The sequence below is a fragment of the Zalophus californianus genome, chromosome 5 (assembly GCF_009762305.2).
Source record: "Zalophus californianus isolate mZalCal1 chromosome 5, mZalCal1.pri.v2, whole genome shotgun sequence".
In the NCBI taxonomy this organism is placed as follows: domain Eukaryota; kingdom Metazoa; phylum Chordata; class Mammalia; order Carnivora; family Otariidae; genus Zalophus; species Zalophus californianus.
In genome coordinates this window covers 102,232,849-102,255,183 of record NC_045599.1, presented here as the reverse complement: position 1 = coordinate 102,255,183, position 22,335 = coordinate 102,232,849, and the positions used below count along the sequence as shown (strand labels likewise).

Genomic DNA, 22,335 nt, shown 5'->3' with positions numbered 1-22,335 from the left:
AATAAAAAAAACCTAGAGTCACAATTCTGGGGTTAGTGTCAATGTTTCATTTCTTCTGTATCCAGGAAGCTAAATCATATCGCTTTTCTCTTTTTCTTTTTGTTGTTTTATAAAAAATTTTACAAAAGGTATACATACACAAAAAATACTATATGGAAAGGATAAAATTAAAAGGTGTGATCATTACTGACAGCTCTATGTATCTGAAATGTGTACCATTTCAAACCTATATTTTGTCATGTTATTATATGTATTTTATAAAACAGTAATCATACTATTTATATGTTTGCTTTTTTGATGTAGCAATACACTGTAAGTATCATTTTATGTGAATGGGTCAAAATTTACTTCATTTTTTAAAGTACTACATATAATTTCATGATATGAATATACTAAAATTTATTCAATTTCTTCCCTATTTTTGGACATTTAAGATGCCTCTAATTTTAGGGGCATTTACAGATAATCCTACATTAAGCTTTCATCTGCATCTGGGCCAGAACTATTTATTTACTATATTTTCTTCATGTACATTTTTATATCTGATAGAACAATCCCTATGCCTAGAATTTTCTCCCAAAAATATTTTGATGATTTTGTTCCTATTTACTCCTCAGAAGAACTTTTGAATTGACTTAAATAGTTCTAAAAATAATCTGATTAGATTATTCAGTATATTTGTAAAGATTTTATATGAAATAAGTTCTAGAAACTCAAAGGCAGTAATAATTATAGACATGAATTTTGCAAATGGGTATGAGAAAGTGAAAGTAGTAGACCTGAGCAAGTGAGTCCTTTAATACAGTGTGCTGTTAAATGAGGAAATCTCAGATTTGGTTTTAGATTTGGAAACTACATAAAAATCAGGATCTATACAAAGGATAGTTACTGAACCTTCTTTCAATAAAAATGTAATGAACAAAAAACTACTTAATATTGTCCAGGAGTCATTTTTGTTAAGACTTTTATATAAAATTTTAGTTTTGCAAGGTATTTGGTGTGCTGAGCTCTGAAGACTATACTTTTCTTTATGTCTTAATGTGCTTCAAAAGAGGGGTGCCTGGGTGGCTCAGTTGTTAAGCGTCTGCCTTCGGCTCAGGTCATGATCCCAGGGTCCTGGGATTAAGCCCCACATTGGGCTCTCTGCTCAGCGGGAAGCCTGCTTCTCCCTCTCTCACTCCCCCTGCTTGTGTTTCCTCTCTTGCTGTGTCTCTCTCTGTCAAATAAATAAATAAAATCTTAAAAAAAAAAAATGTGCTTCAAAAGAGAAGGAGTTTAGCAACTTTAGAGTTAGCACGATTTTTCAAAGGGAAAGAATGATAAAATTGGGGATTACAATTTCAAATATTGCAAACACTTTTTCTACCTGTTCCCATATATTAGAGTAGAAGAACTGCTCTACAGTCTAAACAAATTTAGTCCTAAAATATTTGGGTTTTCTCTTACCTTTTTTTGGTGACTCACAAGCTCTTCTCAAGGAAAATATTAACCCTTCTTCTATTTGTTTTTTTTTCTTTTGTTTTTATATATTGCTCACAACAAAATCACACACTTATTTTAAAAAGTGGGAGGTGAGGTAGGCAAATTTTCTAATGGATTTTTTTTTTTTTTTTTTTTTTTTTTTTAGTTTATGGGGCCTTCCATGAGAGTGTAAATGGGAGATTGATGCTGTTTTGTCTGGGAACAGGGCTTGTATTTTTGTCCTCCTTAAGCCTTTGACAAAGGCTTCTGAACCTTGACTGACCTTCCCCAACCATGTTCTTCCAAAACCACAAGGCAATTCTCCTGAATTCGCTGACTTGCTTGGGAGCCTGACAAAAATTTCTCCAGGCACTGAAATCATGATTTAAACATATGGCTGTCAGACTAACTTAGGACAGTTCAATCCCTGAAATAGCTAGTTTTCCTAGAGGTATCAAGTCTCTCAAGGTCACCCAAAGAGTAACTATAATATTTTAACATGGTTCACAGAACTAATAATGAAGGAAAGGAACAGAACAGCAGTCTAGTGAAGCTGGTTTTCAAACATTTTTTCTGACGTCTGCCTTTATTCCACTTTGGCAGTTTAGAAAAGCATACATTTAACTGAAATTAGCTTATAGAAAGAATTATAAAACAAACAAAATGCTCTTCATGATTTTCAGTCTAGGAGTAGTTGATATTTGTGTTTAATTTGAATTCTAAAATATTGATATGATTCAAATGGTCTGTTATGGAATGAACCTCCTTGATAAAATCATATATTCCCACACAAATAAATAAAATCAAAAGCATGGTATAAAAAAATGAATCTCTGCACGACTGGTCCCTGATCCTTTCTTTGTCTAGTAAAAGTTACTTTTCAAATTCAGAATTTGCTGAATCCATAAGAAATAATTTGCCTTTCTGTGTTCCCTTCTAGAATTTCTGAACTGCTTCCTCTTTCAGGGGTATCTATCTATTCCAGTTGTCAGAAAAAAAGTAAGATGTAGTAAGAGTATATCATTTTTCTCAACTTCTAATTTGTTCATTAATTTTCATCCCATTTATTTTGTTTTCCATTTTATCTGATTTTAATACTAAGCCATCCTATATTTTGACTAAACCTACATTGTCTTATTGGCAAAATAGTTGAGCAGAAGTTGGATAGAGAGAAATTTTCACCTCCTGTTGTGGAGTTATGGTTGAGTCTTGCAGTTGCTTCCGCCTTAAGCATTTTATGTCTTATGTTCTACCACCTGCTGAGTCGAATTTCTCTGAAATAATGAATTCACTTTCCTTGTAAAAGCCAATGCTTTCTTGCTTCAGGCAATAACTATATGATTAAAAAAAATCAAATGGCCAATCTGATATTTAATAAATTTGGGCTGAATGAATTGGTCCACCTGCAAAGCCATAACTTAATTGGTTGCCATGTATAAAAACTTAATATTTGAAAAGCTAAGAAATGTTTTAGGGAAAGTTACATGTTATCACAAATTGTTAAGGTGTAAAGATTGTGTTAATAATAACCATAGTTACCAATTGTTGAAAATATTTTAATGTATTACCTACTTTATGGCTATTATCTCATGAATATTCCATGTAAAATGAAGTTATTAATCCTCTATTACAAAAAAAGAAACAAATTCAGAAAAATTAAGTGACTGAACAGTAAGTAATTGATAGAGAAAGAAAACGTCTGACTCCAAATTGCACTTTCTTAAATATGTTATTCTGCTTCCCTGTTCTAAACATTTTTAAAAATTTAATTCATTTCTTCACAAACCGCAAACTGTGATCAGAAATATATTCACGAGTCTCTCATGACAGTTCTACTCCCAGCCTATGAGGAAGGGACTTACCTTCACTTACCTTATAATCATGAGTTTTTGGAAGCCACAAAATCAATGTCTTCATTGGGTTCAAATCTGGGCCCTGAATTATGAACCAGGTGTGTCTAGGAAAGTCCACTATTCTTTTGAACCTAGGTTCTCTGTGAACATTATTGCAAGACTGCAATGGAAAAGATTATGTGGGGGGAAAAAAACAACACAGTTTCTGGTATACTTTAGCTACTAAAATAGGAGATAATCTCTTTTATGGGGGGAGGGGGAGGCATTTTAGAATTCATTCTCTCACCTCCTTAAATGAAATGTAAGAATGGTCCACTTTATGTGGAAATTCTAATACTAAATGTGAGTAGTGACGAACAGTAAGCCCGCTCTATTGCTTTCAGAACCACACTTTACATCTTTCAAAGGCAATTATGTGCTGTCATCTTTATAAGCAGATGAAGCGTGGAACAAGTAAATCTAGCTTCACTTGTCATCTTGATCCTTTATGTTAAGTTGATATTGGTCTATATGGTTTCTGATGTTGTATGTCTTTACCCATCCAGAGCAATGCTTTCTGGGCTAAATCTCCAGTTCTATGGGGGACAGTCCACATTCCTGAGATATGCATGGGCTGATTGTTTCAGAAATGAAATTACTCAAGAGTAATTATTACTCATCTTTAAAACTCTTTTGTTCCCTCCTGTCCCTGCCCAAGACCATATATATAATTAAAATGGAAGTTGTGGAATTTTCTCCAAGGGAAAGTATGGTGAATGTTATTATAAGCAAAATTGGAAGTGAGTTAGTTTGAGATTGTTTAGTTGTAAATTATAGTTAAAAAAATTAATTGGTTCTATGTTCTACATTTAACACAAGGACATTAGATAATTTGGGATATATTCAAGACCAACCATAATAAAAATGCATCCATATCTACAAACTCATTTTCATTTGACGCCACAGAACACAATTATTGTAAACATCAAAAATTGGGAGCTACTGAACAGATGGGGCATTAGTGTCTTAATTCTTGATCTTTGTTCTAGTAAATCCTTCCATTTCATATCCTTTCCACAAATCCTATGGCCATTCAGGGCATGATGAATGATTTTTTCAAATGCTGCTTTAACGTTTGTGTCACTTTTTGTGTTTTATGATTTCAAACAAATATGTAAATGAAGCTGCCCAACAGGATAATGAGACCATGTTGAAATCCTCAAATATTCTAAACTAGTTGTATCCTTATCATGTCAGAAGATTCTGCATAAACTAAATGCAATTTCTTGGTACCAACATGCCTTTTTTTTTTTTTACTGTTTCTGATAAGTAATCTTTCTAAATTGATTCCCCAACTCAGATCTTTTTCTTTTCTGTATGCTAGACACTTAATAACTGATATTGATTGAAGAGCTATTCATTATGTTCACCTTAACAGAGAAAAATAAGGGCAAATATGCATTCTAATGGGTTAGAGGAGTTTACCCAGACTATGTGTACACATACACACTTGAAGTTTACCAAAGAAAACACATCCTGAATGGCTTAATGTTACCATAAAAATAGAGACTGCATGTTTCCTCAATTCAAGTTATATAGGATATACCATTTAAAAAACCCAATCTAGAGTTGTGACATTTTATTTATTTATTTATTTTTTTAAAGATTTTATTTATTTATTTGACAGAGAGAGACACAGCAAGAGAGGGAACACAAGCAGGGGGAGTGGGAGAGGGAGAAGCAGGCTTCCCGCCGAGCAGGGAGCCTGATGCAGGGCTTGATCCCAGGACCCTGGGATCATGACCTGACCCGAAGGCAGACGCTTAATGACTGAGCCACCCAGGCATCCCTAGAGTTGTGACAACATTTTAATAGACTATGCTCATTTTCTTACCTCTCTCCTGACTTGCATTGCAGTCTTCACATTGCTAATGGAATCTAGAGTCTAAAATCTTCTCAAAGTTTTGAAAATTATTGATACATGATATTTGAAAATAATAATTCTTAAAACTATCAGCTTATTATCGTTCCTCTGAACTCTGAGTAAATCTGCGTTTTCTTGGCTGGGTTGATGTGTTTGACATCTGTGAAAAGAAAAGATGTTGAAAGAAAATGGGTGAATCTGGGTTACACGTGAGTTGCTGATAAACTGAAAACTGCCACAAGAAAACTGGGTACTGTCCTACTTACGTGACTATTAAAAAGAGTCTGGCTCTCACATATATGTTTTATTCCTAAAAGGTATTAGTTGCATTTTTCTTAAATCTTATGGGAAACGTTGTAAAATGTCCCTTGGGGGGGGGGGGGTCTGTGGCTGACTGTAGAAGCTGTGGTTGAAGCATGCGCTGTGGTTGGTTCTGTCTTGGAGCTTACTCCAAATTTCCTGGTTTAGAGTGTATGTTAAATATTCAATGTCCAAGGCAGGTGTAGTGAGAAGCATTCTTCTTCTCAGAACACCTTAGAGATAAGAATATGGGCCTAGGATTAAGCCTGGCATGTAAGCCAGTTTGTTGTGGCATCTTGGCCAATAATGGGAGTTCTGTGTTTCAGTTAAATCTTAATATGTAATAGGGACAATAGAATCACTATTGTGAGTTATATGAAGATGCTGTGCAGAATGTGTTACAATGCTTGAAAAATAATGAATTCGCACTGAGATAAAAGAGAGTGAAGGAAAGTGGCATTCATTGGATACCTCCTAGGTGTATGCAAGAGGACTATGTGTCTCACATTTGTTTTCCCATATAATGCCACAATCAGCAAATGAGGTAACATTACCTCATTTCATTTATTTTTTTTAAAAGACGTATTTATTTATTTTAGAGCGTGCATGAGTGGAAGGAGCAGAAGGAGAGAATCTGAAGCAGACTCTGCGCTGAGCATGGAGCCCCATATGGAGCTTGATTTCACAACCCTGAGATCATGACCTGAGCGGAAACCAGGAGTCCGTCACTTAACCTACTGTGCCACCCAGGTGCCCATAACATTACCTCATTTTAAATCTTCAGAAAATGCGGTTCAGAAAAGTTCAGCAATATACCAGGGGTCATGAAGCTATTTGATACCAATGACTTCAGATATATATCCATGTGTGCCATGCTAACCCAGGTTCTACTACAAAGATCACAGGTTTTTCCTTACATAACTTTGATCTGTTAAATTGGTTGGGGCATACAATCTCTAAATCCCTTTAGAGTGACAAACATTTATGAGTCAAATATGAGAAAATCTTGATTTTGTTTCTATTATACATACCCTGTCTCTCACTATGCTAAGATGTCAAACTAGCCTTCTAGCATGGGAAAAAAGAATTTGTCTAAGTAACCCAGATGACAAAGGTGTCTAGGTGAAGGTACAAAAAGTACTCTATTACTTAAATCAAAGTTCTTTTTCCCACTGAGCTATTATTTCAATACCAATTAGAATAGAAGGTAGAAGGTATAGCCCTCTGGATGTGCTCATATAGTTCATTAGCAAGATGGTCTGTATGATAAATAGGGAAATTAGAAAAGGGGGCCTAGTTTAGTGAGTATAAAAATTCCATTTTAGGGACGTCTGGGTGGCTCAGTCCTTAAGCGTCTGCCTTCAGCTCAGGTCATGATCCTAGGGTCCTGGGATGGAGCCCCACATGGGGCTCCCTGCTCAGCCGGGAGTCTGCTTCTCCCTCTCCCACTCCCCCCGCTTGTGTTCCCTCTCTCGCTCTCTGTCAAAAAAAAAAAAAAAAAAAAAACTTAAAAAAATTCCATTTTAATACCCAAGTGTATATATAAATAAATGTAGGTGGCATCATGTTTAACTGCAACCTGTACATTTATTGTTGCAGATTGATAACCATGTTTCCTACATGTTAAAATGTACTTTCAGCATACATATCTAAGCCATGCAAAGACATTAAAAAGACCACTTTATTCTAGATTTCAGTTGACACTTATTTGATATCTCATTATTTTTACTTCTTCTTCTCCCTCACCCCAAATTATTTTGTAAATGATAAAAAGCCACACTGAATTAATGAGAACACTCTTGCTACTTTTTTTCTCATGTGGTTCACATTTAGTTGGAGAAAGTAAAAACATTTTTGTTGAAAAGAATCAGTACCACTTCTTCAATTAGGTCAGGGCTTCCTGCCATTTAAAATTGACAGAAAAAGCAAAATGTACCAGACTACAACACTGGAAATAGAGCTATTAGGCCTCCCCAGGATCTGTGGTCCTAGGTTTGACCTCAAATCCCTTCTGCCTACAACCAGTGATGGTTTGGAGGTCCTTTGAGGGAGTGGCCTCGTAAGAAGGAAAATAGCAGAAACCTCTGAAACACTAAAGTAAGTAAGCCTGACACTGTGTTGCCGTTTGATGCACTAAACCAGCAAAAGAAAGAATCTTGTCCCGAACAAATATTCTTTTTAAAGATTTTTATTTATTTATTGAGAGAGAGAGAGAGAATGATAGAGAGCATGAGAGGGAGGAGGGTCAGAGGGAGAAGTAGACTCCCCGCTGAGCAGGGAGCCGGATGCGGAACTCCATCCCAGGACTCCAGAATTATGATCTGAGCCAAAGGCAGTCGCTTAGCCAACTGAGCCACCCAGGCACCCCCCGAACAAATATTTTTAAAAAATGTTCAGAGGTAGGTTTTATGTAACTGATATGAAGATGGTAAACATAGATATAAGATGAATAAAACAGATTTTAACGTGACCTTACAACTGTATAGTAATTAAGGAAATAAAGTAATGTAGAAGGGTGGTTAAGGAAATAAGCTTTGAAGTCAGAAGATCTGGGTTTGCATTCTAGCATGAACATTCCCTACCTACGTGACCTTTGGAAAATCTCTCACTCTCTCTAATCCATAATTTATTGAATGATTTGTAAAGCAGGTATATTAAGACTATCTCTCACAGACATGTTTTGTGAATTAAAATAAATGGTTTATGGAAATTTGTTAGTACATTACTTGGCACCAAGTAAACACTTTAAGAATATTAAATATCATGGTTATTACTATTTCAAAAACTTACTTCAATCAGATGCACACACACTTTGAAGGGATTTATTCCCCTAGGTAGGAGAAAAAACAAGAGTGTCACCAATTATCTAAAAGATTCAATATAACAAGACAACATAAAGTAATTATTTCCTTGCCATTAATTTCTTATATTATTTCTTATATTTATTCCTTGGTATTATATGCATATGTTAATGATACCTTGATGGGAAATAATAAACACACTGATAATTTAGAATTGCAATTGCTATTTTTGGAGTAGTAAAATTATCAGTGTTTTAAACGGCCACAATTTATTTATTAAATTCATTTATTAAAAACATGTGTCCTGGGGCACCTGGGTGGCTCAGTCAGTTAAGTGTCTGCCTTCGGCTCAGGTCATGATCCCAGGGTCCTGGGATCAAGCCCCGCATCGGGCTCCCTGCTTGGTGGGGAGCCTGCTTCTCCCTCTCCCTCAGTCTGTTGCTCCACCTGCTTGTGTTCTCTCTCTCTCTGTCAAATGGATAAATAAAATCTTAGAAAAAAATATGTCCCAAAACAAATCATACATATATCATCTAGTAAAAACTGCTTTGTTTTACTTAGAGGATCATAGTATGGACATTGCCATTTCCATATGTGCACTATAGTTTTAAGATAAACCCAATAATTATTTATAAATATTTATTGTTTTAAAATGTATGGAAATGCTGTGCAGTTGTATCCTGTTGGATAGTCACATAACATTTAATCTGAAGAAAGATGTGATTGACATTGTTCTCAGAGAGTATTGTGCAAATGATAACGTTTCAGTAACTGTGACTGAAAAAAAAAACAATGAGTAAAGTGATTTGTTGTATGGTATTAGATATAGGATATAAAGTTATTCCCATTTGCAGAGGAGAATAGGAGCTGTGACAGTTTTACCGGGAGGAAAAAAAAGATGAAAAGATTACATTTCTAGGACTATCAGTCTTTGTTGAATCAAAACAAAACTATGGAATTGCATTTTATATTGTCAGGTAAGAAAACAGTATTTTCTAATTGTTAACCCAGGGTTTCAGAACTTTACTGAAGTGAGTTTTATTCTCAGAACTGCTCAATAAGTAAGTGAATTAATGTGTAAGTACATAAGTAAATAAAAATTGAGTAATGTCATATAGGGAAGCTGTGATGATCCTCAATGGATATCTTTAAGAATACATTGACCTTTGTCCTATCTGAAAAGAGTAGGCAATGTAAGATGATCTTCAAATCTCTCTTCCTTGAAGATTTATTTCTAAAATCTTTTCCCAATAACATTTCCCTTTCAAAATGATTTCATGATTACCAAGCCCGATTCTGAATGTGGTCATCAATTTTATTTTCCTTGTTTTTTTCAATAGGATAGGTTTATTTTCGATCGCTTGTCCTAAGTTTTAACCACCTAAGCTGGTTGCATTGCAGCACAAGGTCAGGGAAGGCTTATAGCCTCAAAAAACAGTGCGTGGTATAGACTGGCCATTTAGGTTTTTCTTTACTTTGCCAAGCTCCGCCCCTATAAAAAAAAAAAAAGTCTCCTCTGCTAGAAGTCTTCTTGGGCAAAATGACTAGGGAGCTCAAATTTCGGACTTTAGTCAATAAAAGAATTACCTGGAGGCACTTTATCTTTTCAGCGCCTCCTACCTAGTCTGGCCCAAGTACTGAAGGGAGTTTCCAGAGCTTCAGGCCATTTCAGAAAGCACCCATCTAAAAAAAAAAAAAAGAAAGAAAAGAAAGAAAGCACCCATCTCCTCTGTGCTACAAACACCCATTCACAAAATCCGAAGAGAGAACTACTGTTGCCCCTGGTTCCTTGGAAATTTAGTTAGATTGATGTTGAAACACACCCTCCTTCCCTAAGTGTATAATTATTCGTGGGTGGAGAGTCACCAGAGAGGGTAATAGAAGAGGGCAGGGGGAAAAAAAAAAAAAAGTAGAAGACAGTTTTGTCCTGACTTCTAAAATCTTTTTGTTAATCTTCTCTCCCCCCTCTCTCCATTTTCCTAATCCAGAGAATGATGGAGTTCGAGGCAAGGGAATGATTCCGGAAATGGAGATATGACTCTCAAACCTAGAAATGATCTGAGTGATTTATTTAAAGTTAAATACTCCTCGTCCTGGGAACCCAGCACAATTCTTATTTAAAGGAGCCTGTGTTTTCTCCTTCAAAACATAAACAGTTGCCTCCAGAGATTAAAAACCCGGTTCCGGAGCGCGTTTCTTGCTGCCCTCTAAGCTACTGACGAAGGGGGGCGGGAGGTGGAAAGCACTCACAACCTGTGAAAGTGCGAAAGCCTCGAAGCCTGGGGGCCAATTCCCTACTGGCCAGAACTCTTCTCCGCCATCCCTCATCATTCGTGACTCCGCAAGACACAGGGACTCAGACATGTGTGTGGGAGTCCGTGCGAGGGAGGCAGGCGAGAGGACAGTGGCTCTCCACATGTGCAACCCTGCAGCTCCCTGCATTCATTCAGATGCATGTAGTGGTTGAATCTTTGATCAAAGCTGGACTAGTTACACTGATCAGTTGTTTTTTTAATGGGCACACCTTAAAATAGTGTTCATGAATTGAAAGTGTGATTCTGAGGGGCGTCCCTAGGTCTCTAACCCTTTCTACCCTTTTCTCCCCCCATTCCTACTCCCCCACAAAAAAAAAAAAAAAAAAAAAAAAGGAAAGCTTGCAGCAGATTGTAGAAGGATTTGACTCCGCAGCCAGAGAGAAGGGGATTAGGGCCAGAGCGGTGCAAGTTAAATTGTGCTGCATATAAAAAATGGGCGGATTGGTCTCCAGATCCAGAGGCTGGTACCACCTTCCTTTCTAAAATAAAATCTCTCTGGCATGAAGTCACCGCCTATTTCACATCCGGTTTGCCCTGGGACGTATTACTACTGTCTTGGTAAAGAGAAATCTTTTGTTGTATAGCTGCAGATCGGATACTGGGAAGCAAATTTGGGTGTGAAATCTTCAGCAAAGGAGCACGCAGAGTCCATGATGGCTCAGACCGAGTGAGTGAGAGGCAGAGCGAGGACGCCCCTCTGCTCCCGGCGCGCCCGGACTCGCGGACTCGCGCTGGCTCCAGGCTCTCCGCGATTTTCTCTCGCACACTTTTCCCGGGTCTTGAGCGATCCTGTGCCCAGAGGGGGCCCGAGGTAAGTGCGGCTTCGGACCGCTACACACTGAGCTTTGAACGTGGCTTTTCCTAGCTGGAGAGACTGGAATGCTAGAGAAAAAAAGAGAAAAAGGGAACAGGACAAGAGCCTGATCCCATAGCAGGTAGAAACAACGAAGGTTTTTCTTTCAGGGTGAAAACCGCAGCAATATAGAAGCATTATTTTTCTCCCCTCTGTATCTCTTCTTTTCTTTCCCCCTTTCTTAGGCAGATATGAATTTATTCCGCGGGGTGGGTGGTGACATGTTGTTTTGATTCCTTTTTTTTTTTTTTTTTTTTCAAGAGGGAGCTGGGATGAGCTGGGGAGGGGCTTTGGGGGGCATCCTCTAAAGTTCAGATGCTGGGACAGAAAGCCTGTCTTAAGGTTCCAACCTAGGGAAGGCACTCTCACATTCTGGCTGCAAAAATGACTCTTTTCTCCTTTCCAGTGGACGCTGCTAAAATGCCCTCTGGTGTAGGGGTCTTTCTGGTTCTGAACATGAAAAACTCAACTTATCATTTAATATGGATAGCATGGGATATGGGTGTTTGGAGGGTGTGTGTCTGGTGGGGGAAGGTGGAAGGTGGAAAAGGGTAAGGAGGCAGCATAGCATTTCTTTTAAACTATTATGCTTGTATTTGCAAGAAACTTTCTTACTCAACAACTCAAGTGCCATGATAGGTTTGTTTTTCTCTTTAAAATGCCAGAGGAGGACAAAAAGCTATGGTACCTTATTTTGGGATTTTGTTTTGTTTCATTTACCCCTTCAGGAATCACCTTTTTTTTTATATATATATATAAAGACCAATAATTATTAAGAGGGTAAGAGAAGTTGCTTTTCCTTCATAACAGATGTTGAAGATTAATGCAAGGATGAATTATAACTGTGCAATTTAGATGCAATATTTTAACATAATGATATTTATCCAGTATTTCTTGTCATCCATGCCAAAACCAGTGACTAAATTAAGTAAAAACTATAAAGCTCACAGCTCTTATCTGTAGATCTAGACCATTTCACTCTAAACACATTAATTATGTTTCATTGCTTACATGCCTGTTTGTAATGGTTTTTACTGATATAAATGATCCCCAAGAGTGTGGAAAGCATTTGTGTAGATGTACTTAAAGGCATACCACATTAAACCATAGAGTGGTCAATGAAAAACATGCTTTAAAAGACATGCAATCCATTAATCACTGACTGTACTAAGGAGTATAGATTCAGGGAAGTGCTAATAAATACCCTTAACATTTCTCATGTTATAACTGCCATTAATTGTAGCACATTAAATAAAGTGTTACCATATCTGCTCCTTAACCAGGTAGTACACCGATTTTTAAAAATTGACACCACAAATAAATCATAATTTTTTTGAAATTCTCTAAGCTTTCCATACTCTTCCTTTCCTTCAGCATCCCACTATCAAGTCTAAAATTCAACAATCAGATGGTGATTGATTGCACTTTACCTAAGAGGGAAAAAAGATTCCCGTATTCATGCAAAGCAAAGCACTCCAGCTTCCATCTGCTTGAGATGAAACATTTTCTAGCAGCAACCTGGCAGAATATAAGAGGGCTTAAAAGATATGTGTGGGCATGTTTGTATGCACTTACGTGAGGGTGGTTTGTGTGTATGAGAGAGATCAGCACATGGCTTGACTGTAAAGTGTGTCCTTTAGCCTCACAGAAGCATTAGTGAGCATATTTAACAAGGCAATCACAGGCAGAGAATAAAAGCACGACTTCAGCATTCAACAGTGTGTTTCCTATTTTTTTTAAGATAAATGCAGTTGCTTCTGAAATCAAGGTACATCCAGAATTCAAAGATGAATTCAGTCATTGAAGCATATTAACCTACCCCATCTCAGCTCCAAAACATGCTTTCCCCGTTATAGACACCAGCTTAAAAATTTCAATGCACAGTTCAGGTGGGGAAACTCCAATCAGAAAGGTCAAAATTTTCAAATGATAAACAATAAGAAGAGAGTAATTCACACTATATTGGAAATTTAAAACCTACAGGGAAAAAAAACTCACAGTTTTTATGTTGAGCAATATTGTCACCTGAAAGCATTTCAACTTGTATTCTTTTACAGGAGAAATTAAGACACTGATATATTTCTGAATGGAGAAATGGAAGGGAAAGTGGAGAATGGATGGTCCAGGTTTCCATTGCTTCCAATGAGGTGTCATATCCTAGTGAGGTCATTTCCTGACTTCAAAGCATTCATCTGAACTGCCTCAGTCAGCCCTAGTGGTTATAAACCTGATGTTTCTTGCAAGAGACATTGATCTCTACTTGTTCTACTTTTCAGCTGCACAAGCCCGCGATGAAGAAAAGTCCGGGTCTCTCTGACTATCTTTGGGCCTGGACCCTCCTTCTGAGCACATTGACTGGAAGAAGGTGGGGACACTTTATTTTAAATCTGCATGAGAATTTCTGTAACTTTTCATTTATTCTTTCATGGGGAAGAAAATTGTCCTTGGATGAATTCATGACTAAGGGAATTCAAAAAACTTAATGGCAATAAAATCCCAACTAAGAATAAAGAAGAGCAGTATAAAAAAATAGCCATCTTATTTGCATGATGGTTAGAATACACTTAACACGTTTTTGTTTAAGGAATGTATTAATTCAACATTTAAGTCTTAAATTGAACTTTTCACTGTTCAGTTGTAACTGAATGAAATATGTGGTTTCCTAATTCAGAGAGAAAGTTACCCCAATTAATGTCTGCATACTCTATGAGTTGATTTTCCAACAAGAAAATTTCTAGCCAAATGTAAAGATCATAGAGTAACTTGTGACTGTATCAAAATGGAAAGTTTAAAATAATATTTGTAATTTGAAAGTCCTAAGTCTCTATAAATGTGTGTGCATATTATGTTTTGAAACCATTCTTTGTATAATCAATAGAGGTATAATACACCTAACAAATATTTAAGAACATTACATAAAATCGAACTTCTCTATTTAAGCGTAACTATTGTGGGGACAAGTTATGAGAAAAATGTAATAATAGGCTTAACCATACTCAAAAATCTGCTAATGATCAAATCAAGCATATAAACATATTATAGTAGCAGTGATATAAGTGACCAAATATTTTAGATTCTTCTTTATCTGCTTTAATACTTCTTGCATGGTCTACTCCTATGGCCCTTAAGAAAGTCTTAGACATATTAAAAAAACCTAAGGTTCTTCAAGATGTAATGGAAAGTGAACTCTTAACAAGTTAAGGCGGAGAGAAAGAATAATCTGGAAAGATATGAATTTAGGAGGATTTTTTTAATTGAGAAGTTGTCTGTTTTTATTTTTTGCTGTTGTGTGTGGTAAATACTGACTACCAGATGAAGAGGAGATTCACTATTGCCAGATACTCTTAATCTGAGGAGTTAAATGTTCTCCATTGCTTTTGAAAAATTATATGAAGTGTTACTATTGTAATGACCTGTAGATGGAGTTAGTGCACAGTGTTTTATTATATAGTGGTTCATATGGAATCAAAATCAGGTACTGTAACTGACATTTCTCTTCAAATTATATATTCAGTTTAGGAAACCTTACATTGGCATAAGTGTTTAAGAGCAATAAACAATCTTGATCTTTATCCTGGGGTTATTCTCTGACAGTTATAACTGGACACAGTAAATTAGAAGAAGAGATGAAGAATAATCTGATTAGAAAATCACAGGAAATAAAGATCACTATTCCAGTTGGGATAGCAGAACTAGTTTTCTGGGAGGCACAGAAAAGTCTCTTTTGGCATTTGAATTCTGATGCATACAATTGGTGGAAATGACATTTAGAAGATAAAACTGGGGATGAAAGCTTTTCCTGAATTTGGTATAAGCTTCAACACAGAGAAAATGCAGGAAAAGGTAACAGACAACTGCATATTCTAGGAATTGTATCCAGAATCGAATTGTGCTCTGTCACTCACCCCATCTCATCTTTACCCCTTCTTATTTTGCTGCTTTCTTCCTTAGACTACTTGATCAGGCCCTCCTCACAACTTAAAGTGTACTGGCATTTCTTTTCCACCTTTATCAAGATGACCTTCCTATATCCTTGAAAGATGCATGCATGGCAGTTCGTTTTGTGACGAGTTTTTATAAATAATTGCATTTAGACAACTATCTTTGCATTACTGGTATCATCTGCTAATGAGACATCCTGGAAGACACAGAGCTCAGTGAAAATTTGATTTCAAAAACTAGTAAGATGTTTAATTTTGCCAAAGGAGAGTAAACCGTCAATCTGTGTGGTATTAATGTTGAATTTAGGAGAATGGAAAATTATTCCATAGAGTTGCATTTCATATATTTAACATCCTGAATAGCTTTTAGTTATAATAGCTTTAATTTTTAAATTAAAATTTTATCAGAAAAATGGCCATTGAGCTTTGCCAATATAAAAGTAATTACCTTTTTAAAAATACTGTTTGTTTTTGAAATGATACTTTCATTATATTTCTTGTTCCTGTCAAATAAGTGAATCCTGGTTTCAGATGTTACTATTTTTTTACATTGATCAGTAATATAAACACACAAGAGTGAAACAAAAGCATATTAAACAGAGAGTATGAAAGTGATATTTTTGTGGCATTTCTTAGTTTACACTCTGTATTCATTTTTTTTTTTTTTACTCAAGGTCAGAGCTATCATTGAAATATATCAGTGAGTGTGATCCACTGAGATAAAAAATAAACTTTTCTCTCAAAGGATTTTGGAGGTGTCTTCCTAATCATTACGTAAAATATGATTCAATGACCATAAATGATAATGTGATTGATAATAAGAAATATACAATATTTGAACTGTGGTCACTATGTGGTTGAAACTCTAAGACTCATAATGGTAAGGGGTAAAAACTATACCTGCAAATAGAAAGAAGAATTATAGAAGAATAGGATTAAAGTTTTTAGACTAAAAGTTGAAGAAAACAGGGTTCTAGTTCAAGCTCTGCTCACAGATTGCTGTGTTTTCTTAAACAAAACGCTAATCCCACACTACAGGTCAGTAAACTATAAATTAAGAATATTGGACCATATTTTTTTCAAGGTATCTTTTACTTCTAATACTGAAATGACGAGAATTCAATTAATTAGAGGTTGAATAGACACACTGTAAAAATTGGTTCATAAAACTTGAGAATGGAAATTGCACACTGATTTGAAACTATAATTATCCTAAGAAACAAGTTTTAACTATTTTTCTCATCTAAATATCCTAAAAGAACATAAAAAAAACAAATATATATATATATATATATATATAAAGTGGATGAAGGAAGTGTATGTTGGTAGGTGAAATCTTAGGCTAATGCTACACGTTAAATTAAATGAAAGCAAAACTACTAATTTGATAACTCATAAATACATATTTTTTTTATTTGGGAAGAAGTTTGCCAGATTTTTTTTCTCCCTAGCGTGTAATAACATTCTTGCCCAGAGAAAACATGCATTATAGCATTGTATACATGCTGAGATTTACACATGCAGAGACAGAACTCATTTCCTGTAATTTTCCTTCCATAGTTAGAAATATTAGAATAAAGAGCTTATCATGCATGATAACAAATATGAGAAAATGGTAAAAATTAAAATATGACTTTTTTTTTCTTTGCCAGAAGGAATTTTCAAATTAAAATTCAATAGAAAAGGAGATAGGAAAATCTAGGGAAGGCTTTATTTGGGAAAGGGTTTTAATTAAAAAAAAATTGTATAATTTATATTGTTACCTGCCTTTATATTTTTTTCAGCTATGGACAACCCTCATTACAAGATGAACTTAAAGACAACACCACTGTCTTCACCAGGATTTTGGACCGACTCCTAGATGGTTATGACAATCGTCTGAGACCAGGATTGGGAGGTGGGTTGCATTATTGTGTTATTATTATTCTTATAGAGAACAGTATCAAATCTTTACTAATGAAGCCTTGCTTTCCTTTTAAATGGTAAAGTAATAAGAATGGCAGCATGTAGTTTAAGGACTAATCCTATTTTTAATAGATTGCTTAATGTTAATTCAATTTACTATGGTAATTTTGTGCACATACCTATATGTAGTAAAAGGCAAATACAAACATCTCATAATTACATAAAAAATGTTATTTACTTGGCAGTCATAATGTTTTCTGTGCAATGATTTGATTATCCAGAGAAAAAATGAAGATAATATTCTCCCTTCCAGCCCAAAGACTGCATCTACTTCATTTGGCATTGCTATGTTTACATTGAATTCAAGTAGATTATCTCTGAGCCTAATGCTGTAAACATTTATTTTGGAATATTACATATTGATCCACTGTTTTGCATTAGATTAGCACCAACTCTGGGATAAAAGGTGAATGAGATAGATGGTAATTTTTTTTAACCATGCATTTAAACTTAAACCCTAATTTTCTATGTAAAAATTTGTTTTTCTTTGTATACCAATTAATTAGTTACACTAATAGGTTTCTACTTAGAAAGAAAAAAGCACTTAATAATACAATATTTATAACAATAAGAGTAAATAGTGCTAGACATTACTCACTTATTTAAATAACATTTGAATAAGATAATCAATCAATTTTATTTAGTTAAACAGAGACTAATAAAGCCAAAACAAAATATTGATCTAAGACTAAAACAAGGGAAGCAAGGAAATAAATTATTGTTTAAAGTCACACAGGAAACCAAGGTGAGAATCTGTGATTCCTAACTATAGCTAATGCTGCATCTTCTCTGAAGCATTTGTTAAAAACTACTTAATAGCAATATTTAAATTGCAATTAAATGGTGATATTAAGAAAATCATCTCTTCTTCACTTAGAAAATATATACAAAAAATAAGAAGGTTAAGACTCCAAATTTTGATTTTAGAACTGAATGATAACATGGATTTAAAGTCTTTTTCTTTTCCTCAATATTTTGGGTAGCGTAATCACATGGATGTGGATCATAGGTCTGTTTTGAGACTGCCAAACACCATTACTGTCTCAGAGGTTTAAGGGGAACTGCTTTGTCAAAGACACAACTCAAATATACGTCAGAGGCCTTACCAGGTGTCCTTTCTTGTCAATTTCAAACATCCATTCTTGGACATGCTATACAAATTCCTTCAGGTTTGAATTCCACCTAGTGTTCCTTTAGTACCTTCTGAGAAAAAAAATCTTAAGGAACAAAATGTATCGGTCATAAAATGGAATGCATGACTTGGGTATGTGATGTATTACAATAATATTTGTGCATATCTAAACTTCTAAAGTGGCTTCAAGAAAATTGTTCTTAATTCATAAAATTTGAAATAAATTACAAATACTGTAGGTAGGGAAGGAATGCACAAAAAGAAGAAACAAGATAGCAATATAACTTTTAAAAAGTAAGGCTTTCTAGAGTACTAATGGGCATGCAACTGATTCCCCTACTTCCCACTCCATGATATCAATCCTTACTAAATCAACAGAATTTTATAATGCATCTAGGAAACATTGTTTTCATTCTAGTTTAGGAAATCCCTTTTAATACTTTAACATGTAAATAGGAGTATCCTCTATAAGCTCTATGCATAATTTTCAGTTTGTTAAAAATTTTAAACACACACACACACAGGCACACACTTTAATGATCAGTTGTACTGTTGTTTGGAGTATAAGTAACAAACCCAGGACTGCTCCTTTACATTTAATTATATATAATAATTCTTAAATAAATGTGTATGTTAACTCTTTAATCAAATGTAGTGTAAGCAGGAAGCATTTTACCTACTTCTCATCTGCACACCTGGACTTTGGAGAGCCACAAAACTTGAGGATGTGTAATATAGACTAAGAATGAGTTGAAAAGCTAATTTTCAAGAATTGAGATAATGCGAGATCTGTTAACAGAAACAACTGCATTGATTCAACCTGCAACATTACTATTTTGGTAGAATCTACTTTTAATTTCTATTTACTCCCCCCAAATAAGAAAAATAGACATGTAGTTAAAGAACAGAGATAGTAGTTGGCCAAATGTAGTCTAAGTATATTCTTTTTAATTGAAATGGATATAATGTGCCATGAGAATAGAGAATTTGACTCAAGAAAATGTAAGAGAATAGATATACTTTAATCTTTGCTAAAGATGACTTTTCTGATATCTATGATTCCTGGAAACAGTGATTTTGAGGATATGGTAGACAAAACAAATTAAAAAGTAGCTCAAATATTTACCTCTGTTTCTATTTTATGTATCATCCTGGAATGTACTACATACAATTAAATCTGATAAATTTGACTGTTCTGAAGAAGCTTTAATACTAACTTAATTTTTGTTAAATTTTTTGGAGTGCATCTTTAAACCTTGAGGGATATACTAACATGTGTTTATTACATGTATCTCCAGAGTCATCAATATTTTTATGTACATTTTGGGAATGTCTCTCCGTCTTTAGAAAACTACACCTTAAAATATTAAATACAGTTTTTAGGTGTTTTCAAAAGCATAATCAGCTACAGAATTAAAAAAAATATTACCACCATGCTTTCTGGATATTATAAACTGAAATTGTTGAATAAATCTGTCTCTGTAGTTATTTAATTTCATTTCTTTCCATAGATTTCTGCTAAGTATGACATACATTCCAGTAGATCTCCATTGCAGAAATGGACCTTTCTTCTTCTTGTTGTTGTTGTTACATGATCCATTTACTTTTTTATCTACGCATTTTCATAGATGAAAAGCCCATGTAAAGCAAATACTTGAAAGATTATCATTAGTATAAGAGGGTAAAAGTTTCCTCTTAACAGCTTCCTGATCACCACTGAGATAATCTCTTGCAAGAGAAATGGGCCCACTCTCTTCTCTGTTATGACAAAAGTCTGGTTTTATAAAAAGAATAACGTTATGCAGAAGGCAAGGATATTTTATTCTGAATGTCCTCAGAAGGTATAGAAATGTGATAAGTTGAGACTCGAGACTAATGGAAGAAATTCTTTATGTGCAAATTCATCATGACCTGTTTTTCAGAAAAACACACTGCCACCCAAAGGCATAGCAATACTCTTTGGAGATACACACCCTGGGTCCAAAAACTAAGAAACAAAATATTACAAAATATGTAACTTGGTTCACCTAGATGATAGAAATCAGTTTGCAGATATTGTTACACTATTTAAAAACTTTACCTTTTCAGAGCCCAGAAAGCAATCCTGAGAAGATGGAAATGAAAGGATAACATAGAGATATCTGAGAAGGGACTTTTTTCTTTTTCTTTCTTTTTTTTTTTTTTTTTTGATAGAACACATGAAAAGAAATACAGTGTGTGGAATTCTAATGTTGTAATGTACTCTATTCAGGAATGAGAGAGAACAATAATTTGGCCATGTTCATATTTTAAATACAAAGTTAATGAAGGAAACTTTAAATAGACTTGAATTGAAATAATCAGTAGCTAGAAAATACAAATCAAAATTGTCAGAAATTGTGGAATTCATTCTCGTTTAAAAATCTCTTTTTTTGAGGGCAAGGTGTAGAGGGCCACTTCTTCCTTGCAACCAGGCACTAAACAATGTTTCTGAAAGGTTTTTGCCTAAAGCCTGATCAGTACAGAAGAATAAAATGGTTAGGGGAGGGGAAAAGGTAAAAGCCAGAAAGAATGGCAAGATAGGAAAGGAAAGGTTAGAGAAGAAAAGTGAGCAAAAGGGGGCATTGAAAATAAGGAGAGGGAAGTGAGAAGGTGAAGGAGAGCAATATAGAAAATGGTAAAAGAGAGGGATCTGTGTTCTAAGGATGCGTAGCCTCAGATGTTCCTTGAATCAAGATTCCTTTTCTATTTTAAATCAGAACCAAACCAAGCACATTCTGAGACAATTCATTTTCCGAAGGTTTCTCCTTATTGACTGTGATTGAAATATACTAAATAAAATATACTAAAGAAGCTTGAATTTTCTCCAACTTCCTAAACAGCTAAATGATACAACCCCTGAACTGCAACCATCTAAGTTAAATTTCGGCCACCATCACATTGGTTCCCCCTGCACTCTAGGTTGGGTAAAAACGACCTAGAAACGCAGGTCCCAAACTTAACTCTGAAGGGAGGTTTCAGGTTTTTAAGGATAAGTAATGCCCTTCCAGTGACATCTTACCCTTCCCTTTGGCCCAGCCTTATGTACGGGCTACACTTTATGGATGATATGACAAAATGCCAGGGTGAGCTGGGTTGATGTGTACAGTTTATTGTCTGGAACATACTGCCAGGCTGAGGGGTTGCCCTTCCTCCTGTTCACAGGCTTCTTCTTAAGCGTCTTGCTCACAAAAGACCTTTTCTTCTATAAACAATTTTATTTCACTACTTGGAAAACTGATTAGGGTAAACCATTTTTAAATAGAACTCAAACAGGATAGTGCCAAAGGAATGAGATCTTGGTTGAGCCACATTTTCAAGGGACTATAGAACTTTTCACTCTCTCCCTCCCTGCTTTCTGGAAATATTATTCTAAATTTCTAAATATTGCCTTTAGTTTAATCTCGATAAATAATATATAGGATGATGGATGCCTCTCAAAGATTTTATCATCAACCATAAAGATGAAGATGGTAAAGGAAAGAGAGTGAATGCATACTCATCATGCAACAAACCCAGGTGGATGGAAGTAAATAAGGAAATGAGTACATAGGAATGTAGGTAGATAATGGACTTTATTTATCCCTACCACACCCTTAACAGATATTTAGTTAAGATTTTCTTCTTTTTCCTGTAAGTCTATAGAGTTAGGGTTTTTATTTATTTGTGTCATATTTTACTTGAATGTATTAGATGAATATTTATAAGTGGAGTATAACTGTGGTTTTCTTTCTCATTATTTTAGCACTAACATAATGCTTAACAGACAATCATACTGCAAAGCAGACTTTCT

General features: G+C 35.1%; 1 protein-coding gene across 3 annotated transcripts in view; it reads left to right on the top strand.

Annotated features, from left to right (window-relative positions):
* Nucleotides 1-10,782: 10,782 nt before the first annotated feature.
* The window catches only part of GABRA1 (gamma-aminobutyric acid type A receptor subunit alpha1), a 59,004-nt gene continuing 47,451 nt past the window's right edge, over nt 10,783-22,335 (top strand). Inside the window, exons 1-3 of one of the 3 annotated variants that reach the window (XM_027606859.2) lie at nt 10,783-11,444; nt 13,763-13,851; nt 17,212-17,324. In XM_027606859.2, the coding sequence (XP_027462660.1) occupies nt 13,778-13,851; nt 17,212-17,324 (187 nt within the window). In that variant the 5' untranslated portion in view covers nt 10,783-11,444; nt 13,763-13,777. The remainder of the gene's footprint in view (nt 11,445-13,762; nt 13,852-17,211; nt 17,325-22,335) is intronic. The other 2 variants (XM_027606858.2, XM_027606857.2) reach the window with 2 other exon arrangements.